Genomic DNA, 15190 nt, shown 5'->3' with positions numbered 1-15190 from the left:
AAGAAACTACATATGTGTACAAACTTAGCTACTATCCTAACAGGTCCTGGGAAACTAAGATCGTATTTCCATCGCTTTAAGATCATGGACGATCCAATATGCCCTTGTAAACTGAGTCCACAAACTGTGGATCACCTGCTCTGGAAATGTGAGTTACTAAATAAACAATGACTAAGCCTCAAGAAAAGTGTGATTAACACCGGCGGCCACTGGCTGATGAGCAATTGTGGCTTAGTGTATAAATATACAAAACCATTCAAAAAGTTTACAAAAACTATTAATTTTGATATATTGTAAATAGTAAATTCAAGCAAAATAGGTTAATTTGTTAAATAGTATCCCTCTAAACTTAGTATTTAAAAGGATTAACAATAGTATTGATTTTTTATTTTATTTTTTTTTTTTTATTTCTTAGTTGTACAATGTATTTAAAAGATTCAACAGTAGCATAGATGTTGACACGTTGTAAATAGTAAATTTAAGGAAAATAGGTTAATTTGTTAAATAGTTAAATAGTTTACTTCTAAACATATTATTTAAAAGGATTAACAATTTGTAAACGGAATAGGCTCTAAAATAGTGTTGTACAATTTATTTCAAAGATTCAACAGTAGCATAGATGTTAACACGTTGTAAATAGTAAATTTAGGGAAAGTAGAATATGCTAGCAATAATATGTATACACTGTATTCGGAAGAGTTAGCAATATTGTAATGTGTAATCTGTTAGCATGTAGTATTGGATTTTTGTAATGTAACATGCTTGTAAAGAAGGATAAAAAAAAGAAATACATACATATGTATAATAATAATAATAATAATAATAATAATAATAATAATAATAATAATAATAATAATAACAACAATAACAATAACAATAATAGATGTATGAAAAATTATGTTATGTTCTTCTGCTACTGTTTTCTTTTCAGGTGTACCCAAATGAAAGGCATAGTCTGCGACACTTGGATGCGAGCAAGCACTACGAAACAACACTTCTTTCCTTCCTCCAGAATCATTTATAGTGTAGGAACATTCGAGTGTCCTGTCATTCTACCTTTTCCCTTTTAATATTGGAATACTATAATGATAATTAATATCTGCTGTGCAGCAAATATTCGACCCCACTTCCCTCTTTATTGCAGTGTAATGTAGCCATATTTATGTTTCCTTTGTCGAGGAAAGTATTACATTTTACTTAGTGATTGATGCAGCAATCATTGAGGAAATTTTGTGAAGAAGTGCAATCATAGTTTTCAAATAGACTTTTTTAAAATAAATTTTTTCCTGTTTACGCTAGAAATTGTGTTGTAAATATTATAGTAACGATCTACGAATGAACTGAGAGATACAGATTTACAGCTTAAGATTGAAAATGTTGCCATCTATTGTCTTGTCTTTCCAATTTCAACTTTGTACATTTCACAACATACGTATGATATTGTTACTAACGTAGTATGAATGTCGAGGTCAATGTTGTAAACATTAGTAAAACGAAATAGAATGAATGTATGAGCATGTTTTTTTTATTATTTAATATTCAGATTAAGCAGTTAGAAAGTCATGACGTTTGTAATTTTCTTTAAAAGAATGATTTTATATTTCATACAGTCTTTTTGGAACGTATTCTTAAGAGGAAAACTGAGATGATGATGTACGTAATTGTATCTTCTGCTGCACAGAATTTTTAAAGAAATGCTGTATTTTTAAATGTCCTCATTGTCTATTTCTGACTGTAGTTAGGGCAGGAAATCTAAAGTGGCGTGTTTGTTCTAGTGACATATCTGAAAATTTTTGGCGTAAGTCTGTTTTATTCTTTGGGTATTTTGTTCAGACATATTCATTACAATAAATTTGTATCTTCGGGCACATTTTATCATAAAATGCAAATGAGCTTAAGTAGTCCTATATACATAAATGAAAAGTATAGAAGGATAATGAAAAGAAACAAAGGAAAAGAAAACATAAAAATTTAATCAGAAATGAATGTTGTTACGATGGTTCAATTACCTTATAAATTTTACGTCAAGAATGAAGCAAAAATTACAGTATATTTACGCAGACAAACAATATGAATGTGTACTCATAATTTAGTTCACTCTTATGTATGCAGAAATAACAATCAGATGGTTGGGGGACGAGGGAAACATAATGCTTTGCTATGAACACATCATCACTGTCATTAAATACAATAAAAATGTTCTTAGTAATTTGAATGACTCGTTTAGTATTTTTATAGGAGATGCAAAAGACTGATATAAAAGAGTCTGAAAGTTATATGAACATATTGTCAGGTTTTCTATATTTATCTAGAAACTTGATTAATTGCTTATTTACAATTAGCCTGTAATTATAACTGTATTAGTACTACAATATTTGTATGAGAAAGTGTGAGAGTAAAAATTTTATCTTTAGAACTTTTAACTTCTTGCATCTATTACGTGCGTGTACATGTGCGAATAGTGTTGAAAACTCAGTTCAACCTCCAATTGTATTCAGATTACTATTTAGAGTATTTCTTTGTGTTTATATTCAGAACTGATAAATTTCAAGATTGCTAGCTTTAATGAAAAAGTATTATAATGGCTGTAAACATTGTATATTTCAATTATCTTTCTGTTATTTCTGCATATTTAAAATAACCTTTTCACTCGTTTTTTTTTTTTTTTTTTTTTTTTAAAAAAAGATTGGTGCTAACTTCACAATTACGCATGTTGAATTTTGGATTACAAAGTCAACTATTAATATTACCTCTGCTGACACTTCTCCTGTTTGTAGTTTCGTATTGCATAAAATATTTAATTAGAAGTTTTCTTATTTAACAATTTAACAACAATTATCTGGTATCGGTATTTTGGTAGAACATGAAAGTTATAATATTTCGCTTAAAAAGTCTTAAACAATATGATTAACAAACATTGCATAAATTAATATGGCTAATTCATAAATTTAAACATCGTTTGTGTTTATTTATGAAGAATTACACAAAACAGGATTTCTTATGAACCAAGTAATTTTATTTTCAGTCAATACTGCAATATTCTTTCATAATTAAAACGTTTGTATATAATTTTTCACAAGAAGAAAATTACCACTTTTCTAACTTCAGTACAATCTCTATATATAAAATTTTCTACAGCAAAAGATACATTTTTAAATAATGTGGCGCTTTTAATTTTATGACGCATTTTTTTCAGGTCTGTATAATTTTTAGTATATATTGGGAACCTATTTAATTTTGTAATAACCTATGTAACATGTTCTCGTATTGAAGTTGGATATGGCCAAAATATGATAGCACGTATTTCCTTCAGGTCTTATATTGTCGCCATAAGTTAGTTAATTTTTGTTATACTATTTCTAAGCAATTTCTTACATAAACTTCAGTTTATTGGCTATTTACTGCAAAATTCGTAGCATAACATATTTTATCTACATTATATTGTAAAATTGAAATACTGTTTATACTTTAATACTTTTTACTCAATTCATATTTATATTGCTGAAGTAAATTATTCACATCAATCTGGTGTATAGTACGAAACAGAATGTCACGAAATTCCAGTTTCATTTTGGACTGCTGCATGTTCAAAGCAACAGTAGAAGGATGTATTTTTTAAAATAAAATATGTAACAGTATTTATTACACTGCAAAACTTAAAATCTTGTTTAACATTTACACAGAAAATTTCTTTAGATTGGAGGTTGTGGGTTCGATCCCGGCTGAAATCGATGGCATTTGTGTTTAAATGTGACAGGCTCATGTCAGTCGATTTACTGGCATGTAAAAGAACTCCTGTGGGACAAAATTCCAGCACATCAGCGATGCTGATATAACCTCTGCAGTTGTGAGCATCATTAAATAAACCATAATTTAATTTTTTGTTTAGATTAAAACAAGTTAGTCACCTTTCTAAAGATTATGTTCATAAAACGGAGGAGGAACTGGTACACTTACCTATTTACTTACGTATGCTTCGTCTTAATCAGCTGGTAGTTCACTTACAAAGTAAATTTTTAGAAATTAGGCCTACACATTTGTTATGTAAGTACCCAGTACTTCAGAACTTTTATAATTTTTTTTTTTTATTTTATGGTTCCCTATTATTCAATATTTTGATAGCCTTTCTGTATTTTGTAAAAATTGTTTGAAAAGCTTTGAACACTTTTATTTTTCCATTTATATATATTTAGTCTGTCATATGTACGTATGTATATACATCTAGTCAATTTTACAACTTACTGTTCTCCAACCAGGAGATCAACCATGAAAGGAATGTGCTTACTATTGTGACATGTATTGGAGCGAAGTAGATATATAATATCATCGTTATAACGTCTGTTTAAAAACCATGCACTCTCCTGCATTTATTTCCTGTATGGAGAGATTAAAAGACCAGGAGATTAACAGTGATCTAATTTTGTAACTAGGGTAGTATAAACATGTATCAATGTTATTGTTTGTGCTGTGACAGCAAGCCAATAGAAATATGAGTACCCACGTGTGTGACCTTATGACATCAACATTCATTCACAGCATTACTCCCCTTTGTCTCATCCGGCAGAGACTTTCTCGTGGTTGGAGCACAGTACCTGACACTAGTCGGACTTACTTCTAGAACTTTATTGTTTGCAGGAGAATATGAGGCCATTTTGGCATTTCATCCCTCTCTAATTCGATATATAAATGTAATAATGTTACATCATCTATTCTCACCCTTCCTTCTTAGAGGGAACTATATTCGACTTATTTACTGTTCATAGAAAATAAAAACACGTTGCGACACTGGACAAAGAAAAATAACGGGTGTTTGAGTTAGGAGATTTCCTGTACACTTTGTCACAGCTTTGGTGGTGGAAAGCGTTGAACTGTTCTGCAATTAAGCAATTACCATTTCTGCAGACAGAGACAAACACAAAAATCTGCACTTACTTACCTTAATTTAAAGCACAGTCTCGAAATGCTGTCCCTCTGCTAAGATGCATACATCACATTGTTTAAAGGTGTTGCTAGCAACAGCGATGTTCTTCTGTGTTGTTAGTTTGTTGTATTATCTTACAAATAGACTTTCTCGCACTGGCTTCTAAACAGACATCTATTTCGTCCAATTTATCTTCAGTAAGAACATGTCTACTTTTAGTTTTCTTTCTATTCAACAGTGATCCCTTTTCACGAAATTTTGCCAATAATTTGTAAATCATTGACCTACTAGGTATGGGAGAATTTGAAAATTTTCTACGAAAGTATCTTTGACATCTCCAATTTTCACTTTTAGCAAATGTATCATATATGAACACATGCTTTTCAAATAAATAGATATATCACAACAGAGTTAATGATGTTACTAAGCGAGCACAACATGGCTTGCCAACGAACATGTGAGCTTGTTTGCATGCGTGAGTCACACGTTAACTGCACAGTACTGCATTTTCTTTTCATCCATCTCATGTCAGACACCCGTTGGTTAACAATAGTAGCTTAAGAAACGAAGATAAATGAGATTTTAAATTATTCTAGTTCTGTTCTGTAAATGGTATACAGTCAAACCTTCGTATAATGATATTTGCGGGCCCTAGCAAGTTGTATTGTTATTATCAGGGTTATTGTTATATTGAGGGTCTGTGATTTATCACATAGGATAAAAAGTGCAAGCAGAGTACTGTTTAACCTACAGGATAATACTAGGAGGTAACATGTAAAGGAACTAAATATAATAAACCACACATTTATGTTCTTACATACTACAGAAGTAGATTTAATACATTTCAGTATTACTGCATACATCTATTTTTGAAAGCAATCTGAAAATTTTCTTTGCTTTTTGCTCTTGGTAGCCTCTTTAAATAAGCACCGACCTTAAAGATTCCAAAGCAATTAGTTGTTCCTTTGTAACACATTGAAGAGAACTTCCAGCACACTGAATTTGTTCTATGTATCCAAGCAGTTCTAAATAAGGTACTTTTTTGGATTCTACATCATTATCATCACAATCAGCTGTGGAATCTTCATCTTCGCTGTCTTTTATTTTCCCATTCTTCAGCTCTGCAATTGTAGACTCATCACTGCACTCCGTAAACAATGATACACCATTATCCACGACACACAAACCATTTTATTGTAGCATTGTCCACATCATCTGAAATTGCCATCTTCAATCGTTTTCGTGCTGAATCAAATTTACCTCTCGTAACACCTCAATTTTTTTCCTTTTTAAGAAAAGTAGCCAATGTAGATTGTGAAAATCCATATTTTTGTGAACCTGCTGTCTATTTCATTTCTTCATCCAAATCTTTAAATGCAGCCAATTTAGTTTCCAAATTTGTTGATTTCCATTTAGCAGAATCCATCGCCATGCCTACTTATTCTCATCTGAAGAAAATAACTAGGAAGATTGGTTACACATCCATCCCTTTGTAGAAATTTCCACTCTCAGGTAAATAAGACCAAGCTGCTGATTTACGAAAAACCTTGAAATTAAAAATATATATTGTTGTAACAGGGTGTTTCTAAAATTGCTTCATCACTATAGTGAGGTATATTTAACGTTATTTATATAGGAAATTTTCCGGGACCATAAAAAATATCATTTAATGTGGGTTTATCGATCTTCATTGTATGGAGGTTTGACTGTATAATTAATACACTTTAATAATTTAAAATAACTTTATAAGTTGGCAAATATAAAGCATAATGTACTCACTATTTGTGAATTCAAAAATCATCTGATGAAGCCTAATGAAACGGCCACATCCTTCTAAAGAAAGTTGATCTCTTACGTAATATTACTGTAAATAATTTCGTACATAAACTCGTGAAAATTTAAGGAAACAATTCAAAACTGATAAGATAAGTAATGGGAAACGTGTAAAAAAAAAAAATGTTGTTTGGATTTATGAACTGAGTGTTATCATTTTTTCTGTTTTCTGATATTCCTAATATTTTCAGAATGTAATATATTAATGTTTACTTATTTATGTTAAGCACAAATAGGAATCTTATGATTAGGTATTTGTGCACTCATAGCATCCTATATTTTTACCTCAAAATATTTTCACTTGAATCAGAATGTAGAAATATTTCCTTATTGTAGATTGAAACTGTGAATTTTGGTACCCTTGTAAGTTGGCCACCTGTCATCAGTAATCGAATTTTTAAGAAGCCAATAAACTTTACACAGATTTCTAATTTTGTTAAAGTATATTAATTCTCCTGACATTGATTTTGCAGAAATGCTGTTGTTTCCTATATATTTTCATCTTTCCATTGCTCACAAGTGAGGTAATGTATTTTAAATCTTGCAATATTCCTCTTTGATGATGATAGTCTTGTATTGTGCAACAAACTGTAATTTCATACAAATTTCAAATGAATCTGTAACCTCTCAGTTCCTTACACATTTCTGTAGCTTTAAAATTTGTTTTCTGCGAACAAAATGAACCATAAACAAACATTAATAATGCTTGCCAGAAATATAAAATAATGTCTTAAATTTTGTGAAAAGAAATATTTCAATGACAGCCTCAAGCAATTGTTACTCATGATAGAATTCTAAAACTCTGTATGAGCACAATGAAAATGACTCAGAAACAGTGCTACAATTGTTGCACCAGCACATTGAAGGTCTACATATTTTACATTTTATAACAACATTTAAAGAGAATTCATGAAAGGAATTTCTTTCAATAAACTTAAATCTATTTCAAAAGTATGCTGAAGAATTATCTACAACAACTTTATTTCAGTTTTCCAATGCAGAAATTGTGCTCATTTGAAGCGAGTAACTTTTGAGAACAAAAGTGAAATGAAATTGACAAAGTAAATGTGTATGCAAGAACTGATCTACTTTTTTTATGGCACTTATTCTAGTATTGTTGTTTACATACATATATACATACGTACATAAGTGTTCTGCCCATGGACAAGTCTTTCACTGCAAACCCAGCATTCTTCAATCTTTCCTATTTTCTGCCTTCCTCTTAGTCTCTGCATATGATCCACATATCTTAATGTCGTCTATCATCTGATATCTTCTTCTGCCTCGAACTTTTCTGCCGTTCACCATTCCTTCCAGTGCATCCTTCAGTAGGCAGTTTCTCCTCAGCCAGTTACCTAACCAATTCCTTTTTCTCTTTCTGATCAGTTTCAGCATCATTCTTTCTTCACCCACTCTTTCCAACCCAGCTTCATTTCTTATTCTGTCTGTCCATTTTACATGTTCCATCCTTCTCCATATCCACATTTCGAATGCTTCTATTCGCTTCTCTTCACTTAGTCATAATGTCCACATTTCTGCCCCGTGGAATGCCACACTCCACACAAAGCACTTCACTAATCTCTTCCTTAGTTCTTTTTCCAGAGGTCCGCAGAAGATGCTCCTTTTTCTATGAAAAGCTTTCTTTAGCTGTTCACTTGCTCTACTTTCTCAGTTAGAATTCGCAAGTTGACCTTTATTTTTCTTGCAACAACCATTGTCTTCGTTTTGTTTGCATTTATGTTTATTCCATACTGCTCACAGCTGTCATTTAGCTTCAATAGCATATCCCTTAGGTATCATCTCCTCTTCTGCTAACAACACCATATCATCAGCAAATCTTATGCACTTTATTCTTCTTCCTCTTACTTTCACCCCTCTCATGTTCTGAAAACAGTTCTTCACCAAATTCTGGAAGTAGATGTTGAACAGGGTAGATTAGATGATAAAGGGCATACTTGTACTCCTCTCCTTATTTCACTTCCTTGAGACATTTCTTCTCCTATCCTGAATTTGACTCATTTCATATATAGGTTACTGAACAGCCTCCTGTCTTTCCAAACAGTATTGAAAGAGCACGATAAAATACATAAACCGGTAAAATGTAAGGTATGGCTAATTTTTGGCTACACTGCATAGAATGTAGCCTACAGTTATGAAAAGTTTCTGTGAAAATAGCCAGCAGTACATGTTCTTAAAACAGATTGTGAAGTTAAAGAGACATAAAATTAAAGATTTACAACCTGTTTTAAAGTAGGAAACACGAAGAAGGAGATAAATCATAATTAAAACACTTCCAGTAGATTGTTTACATATTTTGGTAAAAAAATTTTTAGTGGTTTCAGTGTTTAAAGTTACATAGAAAATTTCAACTAGGTAATGGTAACAGAAGAAATCTGGAGAAATACGTCGCCATATTTTGGTCTATCTGTTTTCACATCTGAAAATCAATCATAGGCATATGTATGTTCTTAAAAGATATTTAGTACAATACTGAACAAACTGATTATATGATAACTATTATAAATCATAATTCAGTCAAGATTATATTCTTTAAATGCATACGGTCTTACTCTGTACCAATTATTGCAACACCCTGATAGAGAGAGAAGGAAAACCAATGTTGTGATTAACGTGTACACGTGATAAAACAGAGAGACATAGCAAAAGTTACATGTAGGAGTTTTATAATTACAGTAGGTACTAGGAAGACTGTGAATATTATCGAGACTGGCTGCTAGTTGTCTTTAATATAATATCATGTGTACATATTGATTAATTATCTGTTGCCACTATTGGGAGACAAACTTGAATAGATTAGTGACTAATTCAGTGGTTAGCATAAAAGGGGAACCACATATGTAAATAAATTCTCAGATACAGTATATACAAAGTTTGTCACATATGTTTCACGTGAAGAAATACAATCTTTGTATTCCTAGCATTATGATTTATTGTTTATAAAAGAGTTTAAATTGAAATGCAGTTCAGAGTCACGATTATAAATACCAATTTTTCCAATACTGAAAAAAGTTTAATTGTTCTTGCTCACAGAAATACAAATAATGGATAAGTAAAATTAATTGGTCCACTCATACAGGTATTGATATTGTACACATTGACATGATTATGTTAATGCTTTCATTGTTTCTGTATTTCCAGAAATTTCGTTAATAAGTGCAATTACATTGCTCACAGTCATAATAATATGAAACAATACCTTGAATAATGGTATGTCATATGCAGACTGCTTGTGATCCACTTTTTAGTCATAAAATATCAATTTGCACATTTAAAGCATTCGGATATTGAATAAGTTTCATTGAACTTTGCAATATATATTCTGAAGATCAATACCTTACTCGCATCATGTCAAAATAGAGGTACTCATTTACTAATATTGACACACACAAGGACCAGCCACCTTCTTTTGATTTTAAGTGTCTTTCCACAACAATCCACAAAATAGGAGTCTACAATAACTTTACTTTCTGTAGAATTTATCAATTATCTTACCAGTCGCAGCATTTTAAATAATCTAAGAGCCAAATTTATCTTTTATTTTATTATTTTATATTATGATCCCAAATATGTGAATTTCCCTGCTGGCACCTTATTGGCCGTGTTCTGAGTACCACTATTTTAGAATTTCAGTTTTTTTTTTTTCTGTTGTGTTTATATTGTATACATTCTCAAAATCAGTATAAATGTATGGTTGCAGATGTTGTAAATCATACATGTTTGATACTACATAGCTTCAAATTTGTATTAGTGAGAATTTACGTTGAGTGTCACATAAAATAAGTTCTTAATGTGGTCAATATTTTTCGTAATTTGGATCGAAACTGGTATGAAATTTTTAAATCGGAGTGCGGATTTAGAAAAAAATTGAGCCAAATTATTTTAATCGGTTTGCATGGATCTCACTAGAGTTTCACAAAGTGACAAAAAATTTCAAGAACATCATTTTAATTATTTTCAAATGACCATTCTGTATTCAACGCTTCCAGTTAATTAATATTCTTCTTGTCCATTTAACATTGACTTTTCTAAAAGCAAGTCAGTTTTATTCATCTGCTAGTAACCAATCAATTCACGGAGTCAGGTCCTGAGTCATTCCCCCTCCTGTAAAATGCAATCATAATTTTCCCCACTTGTGTTTCATTGTTAAAAGCGGGGAAAGTTACAAATGTATATATGGTATAAACTGAGGGATCTAGGCTGTGGACCCACTTTGTGAGAACCCAGTTTTATAGTAGATCCACCTAAATTTAAAAATACATATATTATATGAAACTATATGCAATAACGCACGAAAATATTCGATAGTGAGGTCTGTCAGAGTGACCCCAGATTACAATAATAAAACTGTAAACAGTGTTCTGCATTGTTTACTTTTATATAAAATAAAACAAATATAAATCTGTTGTTCACACTATTGAAGTACAGCTGTTCATTTTAACAAAGTCTCATATTTTGTAATCTGGAATAAAGCCAATAAATCATTATAAAATTATGTTTTGTTACATAAATGTTAAGTAAAACTATCATATTAATCTTAGAATTTTGTTACAAATAATAGCATAATTATTTAAATACTCAATAGCAGCAGTAAGTGTATGACATAATTTCGAAGTAATTTAAACAAATTATACTCTAAGTGCAAAGTCATTTACACTGTTATTAAATTTATTACTTATAAGAAAACAGTGCTGTTTGTACAATTCCATATTCAAATAATGTCATACTGTATCAGTAGGTGGAAATTTAGTCGAATTTAGGCTCTCTTCTGGCATCTGTAATAGTATAATTATGAAATTAGTTTACATTATCATATACGAATTGCACGACCTAATATTCAGAAAAGGAGCAAAGTGAATTGTCTAATCTTTATGAATGCAATAACTCTACAACATTATAAACGAATTTCATACGCAATTTTTTGTACAAGAGCATTATAACAGAATTAATAAAGAAGAAATTAAGTTTCTAATCAAGTTACTTGTGACAACATTGTCTGATTTGTTGAATTTATTGACATTGTTGCTACATATGGAAATCAATTTACCAGCACATATTTTAGAAGCAGCTTATAAAGCAGAATTGGGCTTAATTTCCCCCCCTCCCCCAAAAAAAATCTCGTGGAAGGTATGAGACAGAGCATGAGAGCTGTATTAAAACGTTGGAGAGTAAGAAAACGAAGCCGATTTCAGAAACTGTGTTTGTGACATCTATTGGAACAGGTCAGTTGATTAAATTTTACATTTCATTTTTACGTTTAATTTTAACGTTCAGAAGAAAGGATGCTTTATTGGTTAATAAAATAATATTTTATTTTAGAAATTCGTTTTAATTTAATATTCATATTATGACGTACCATTGTTACAAATAAAACCAGTTCATGACGTATTTGTTGCTCTAGTAATTTTATTGTACCTTGCCATAAAATCCAATTTTATTTACGAGTTTGAGCAACAATAAATACTGCTTATAGTGCTGGTGTACATAAAATCTAGGATCCTCTGTTGATCCTCTTTTATTTTCTTAGCTGAAAATTTAAAATATGAACTAATTGGTACCGGTACAAGCATCATTAATCAAATATGAATCTCAATAAAAATATTCATATTGTGCGTTCATTTCAAAAAGTCAATAATTTTAGATGTGCAGGAGATACGATTTTGAGAAAAAACACATTGATTTAATTTTCGAGAGGAAAGTTCAAAACTACTGCTGATTGAATTTTCTGTTCTGCCCCTTCGCCACTTCACCTTCACCTTTACATTTCAAGTTGCACCCCCTATCTTCAGACATCATTTTTAAAAAGGATAATAAACCCTATACGTCCACCAACAACAACATTAATACGTAACTGTCCATCCACTTGTAATATAGAGCCAGAGACGGATCATTTAATGAATTAAAGTTTAATTGCTATTACATCGTATTATGAAGATACTGTGCAATTACTGTGTACTAGAAAACAAATCTATTACTCCTTTGCGTGGTATGAGTGAGTTCCTGTTGTGGAATTTTCTGGCAGTTTATTTTAAATTTATTTGTACACGCTTTTAACACCTTAAGTCATATAGGATATTTCTAGGCAGGCCGTGAACTATTGTTGTGATTCTGCTTCTATTGTAATTTATTACAAATGGTTTGTATTCATTATTATTATTATTTATTACATGATATGTTTCTGGCTCTATTTAAAAAACAGATGGACTGATTCTTTTTTTGTATCATTTAATGAATAATAATACAATTATAGAGGTTAAAAATGAATATACATACAAGCCATTTATAACATATAATAGAAACACAATCACAATAGTTCACGGGCTACTGACAAGTATCAAAGATCCTACTCACGCAATATAACCTAAATGAAATGTTAAAGCATACTTATTTACAAATAGCTTTTAGAGAACCCTGAGGTTAATTGTCGCCTTCACATAAGCCGCCATCAGTCCCTATCCTGAGCAAGATTAATCCAATCCCTATCATCATATTCCAAATAGTATGTACGTACATTTATATAATTAAAGGTAACGGTATCCCCGTAACATGCCATGAAGACACTTGGGGGACATGGAGGTAGAGCCCCATGCTTTCCATGACTTCGGCACTAGAATGAGGTGTGTGGTCGGCACCACACTCTGACCGCCTTTTACTCCCGGGAAAGACCCGGTACTCAATTTTATAGGAGGCTGAGTGAACCTTGGGGCCGTTCTGAAAGCTTGGCAACGAGAAAAAATCCTGTCACTACCTGGGATCGAACCCCGGACCTTCCAGTCCGTAGCCAGCTGCTCTACCAACTGAGCTACCCGGCCGCCTTTATATAATTATATTTTAGCCTAATTTTTCAACTTTTGGTTGATATTTTTCTGGAACGGCTGAGTAACATATATCAGTAAACTTAAGATTTCATAGAACAATAAATACTATAATAATGGCAGCCAGCAAACTGCTTTGGTTTCCCATTTTTTTTTTCCATATGTTTAACGGTTTCTTAATTGAAAAATCATTCTCCGATTGAGGTTCTGGCTGATATGTACATCTATTATCAGGCAGTACATCTGACTTGACTAGTGTAATATGTAGCTAGTCAGCGATGTATGCATGGAAGGGGGAAAGGAACTGGTCACCCTACTCCATTATCTCCTGGCCTAGTTGCCTTATAAGTGGTGCCTTCTTGGTATCACTTGTGAGGTTCACACCTGTCTTCGGACAATTGACTGTGAATGTTACTTATGTCCCGCCCACTATAGGAGAGACAAGCCAATTTTACACTAATCCTGAACATATTTAGTATAACTTGTTGCTTATGAGCCATCCCAAACCCCGACCTCAACCCATTACAGCGCAGTCCTTATATACCCGTCAGTCAAGGCCTTCTGACAAATAAAAGCAATTGATAATAGATATCTCAGTAATGACAACCTCATAAAATATCCTATCAATTGAATAATCGATCTTCTTACGTACAACATAATTATAGTATTACCCATTTCAGCGAGTACTGACGACCACTGCAAAATACGACAGTTTGGTCCAGGGAGCATTCTCTTTTGGCACAAGGATGATTTATGTAACATGTTTCTAAATTATCCGTCTTTTAAATACCGGTAAATGTTAATATAGGGATGTGGAGTGAGTACGAAATTATTATTATTATTTTTGGGGCGTCATTTTTACGTAAATAACGACAAATAAAAACTAACATGCCACATATTTTAAGAAATACAGGAAACAAGCATGAATATTATTCACCATTCTTAACGATCTTGCGATAGGAAAAAAAAACGTATGGAATAGAAATTACATACAATTAATGTGCGTGTAATAAACAATAAGCAAACCATCTTCGATTAATCATTTCAAAACAACGTGAATATAGCGTGGATTGTGTAGAAAAATAATTTCTTATATGTTGCTCCCAATGTGCATCATTGTTTACTTATGAAAACAAATGAAAATTAACATGGCATATAAACACTATTTGAAGAAAGATAGGAGATATCAAGTAATATTCAGCGTTCTTAATGATCTTTGGATGGAAAATAACAATGAAATATATCTAAAATAGAAATTACATACAGGTGAGCATATAAAAAAACAGTAAGTAGAATCATATCTGATTAATAAGCTCAAATTACTCCAGGTTTAGTGTAAGAGTGGTCTATATCTAACGATGTCACCCAGCAAATTACTTAATTCATAAAAACAAAAAAAATCGTGTTAGGAGATTAAATTTGTGTATTTTCTCTGAAACTTTCCAAATATCTGTAGGCAGTCTTTTACATTAGATTGCCGAAAATTGGTTTATAGCGCAGCATTGGCAGTGATAAAAGTGTGAAATATTCGATCAGTGGGCAGTGGATACTCTACATTGACCCAATTGACTAAACAACAATATTGAGAAATTAAATATTTCAT

General features: G+C 31.6%; 1 protein-coding gene across 7 annotated transcripts in view; it reads left to right on the top strand.

Annotated features, from left to right (window-relative positions):
- The window catches only part of LOC138697999 (dipeptidyl peptidase 9), a 97905-nt gene extending 86036 nt beyond the window's left edge, over positions 1–11869 (top strand). For all 7 annotated transcript variants that reach the window (XM_069823662.1, XM_069823667.1, XM_069823665.1 and 4 more), the window contains exon 18: positions 932–11869. In XM_069823662.1, the coding sequence (XP_069679763.1) occupies positions 932–1024 (93 nt within the window). In that variant the 3' untranslated portion in view covers positions 1025–11869. The remainder of the gene's footprint in view (positions 1–931) is intronic.
- The last annotated feature ends 3321 nt before the right edge of the window (positions 11870–15190 follow it).

Source organism: Periplaneta americana, chromosome 4 (genome assembly GCF_040183065.1).
Source record: "Periplaneta americana isolate PAMFEO1 chromosome 4, P.americana_PAMFEO1_priV1, whole genome shotgun sequence".
Lineage (NCBI taxonomy): Eukaryota > Metazoa > Arthropoda > Insecta > Blattodea > Blattidae > Periplaneta > Periplaneta americana.
Note: the sequence above shows the minus strand (reverse complement) of the source record. Positions and strands in the feature narration are given on the sequence as shown.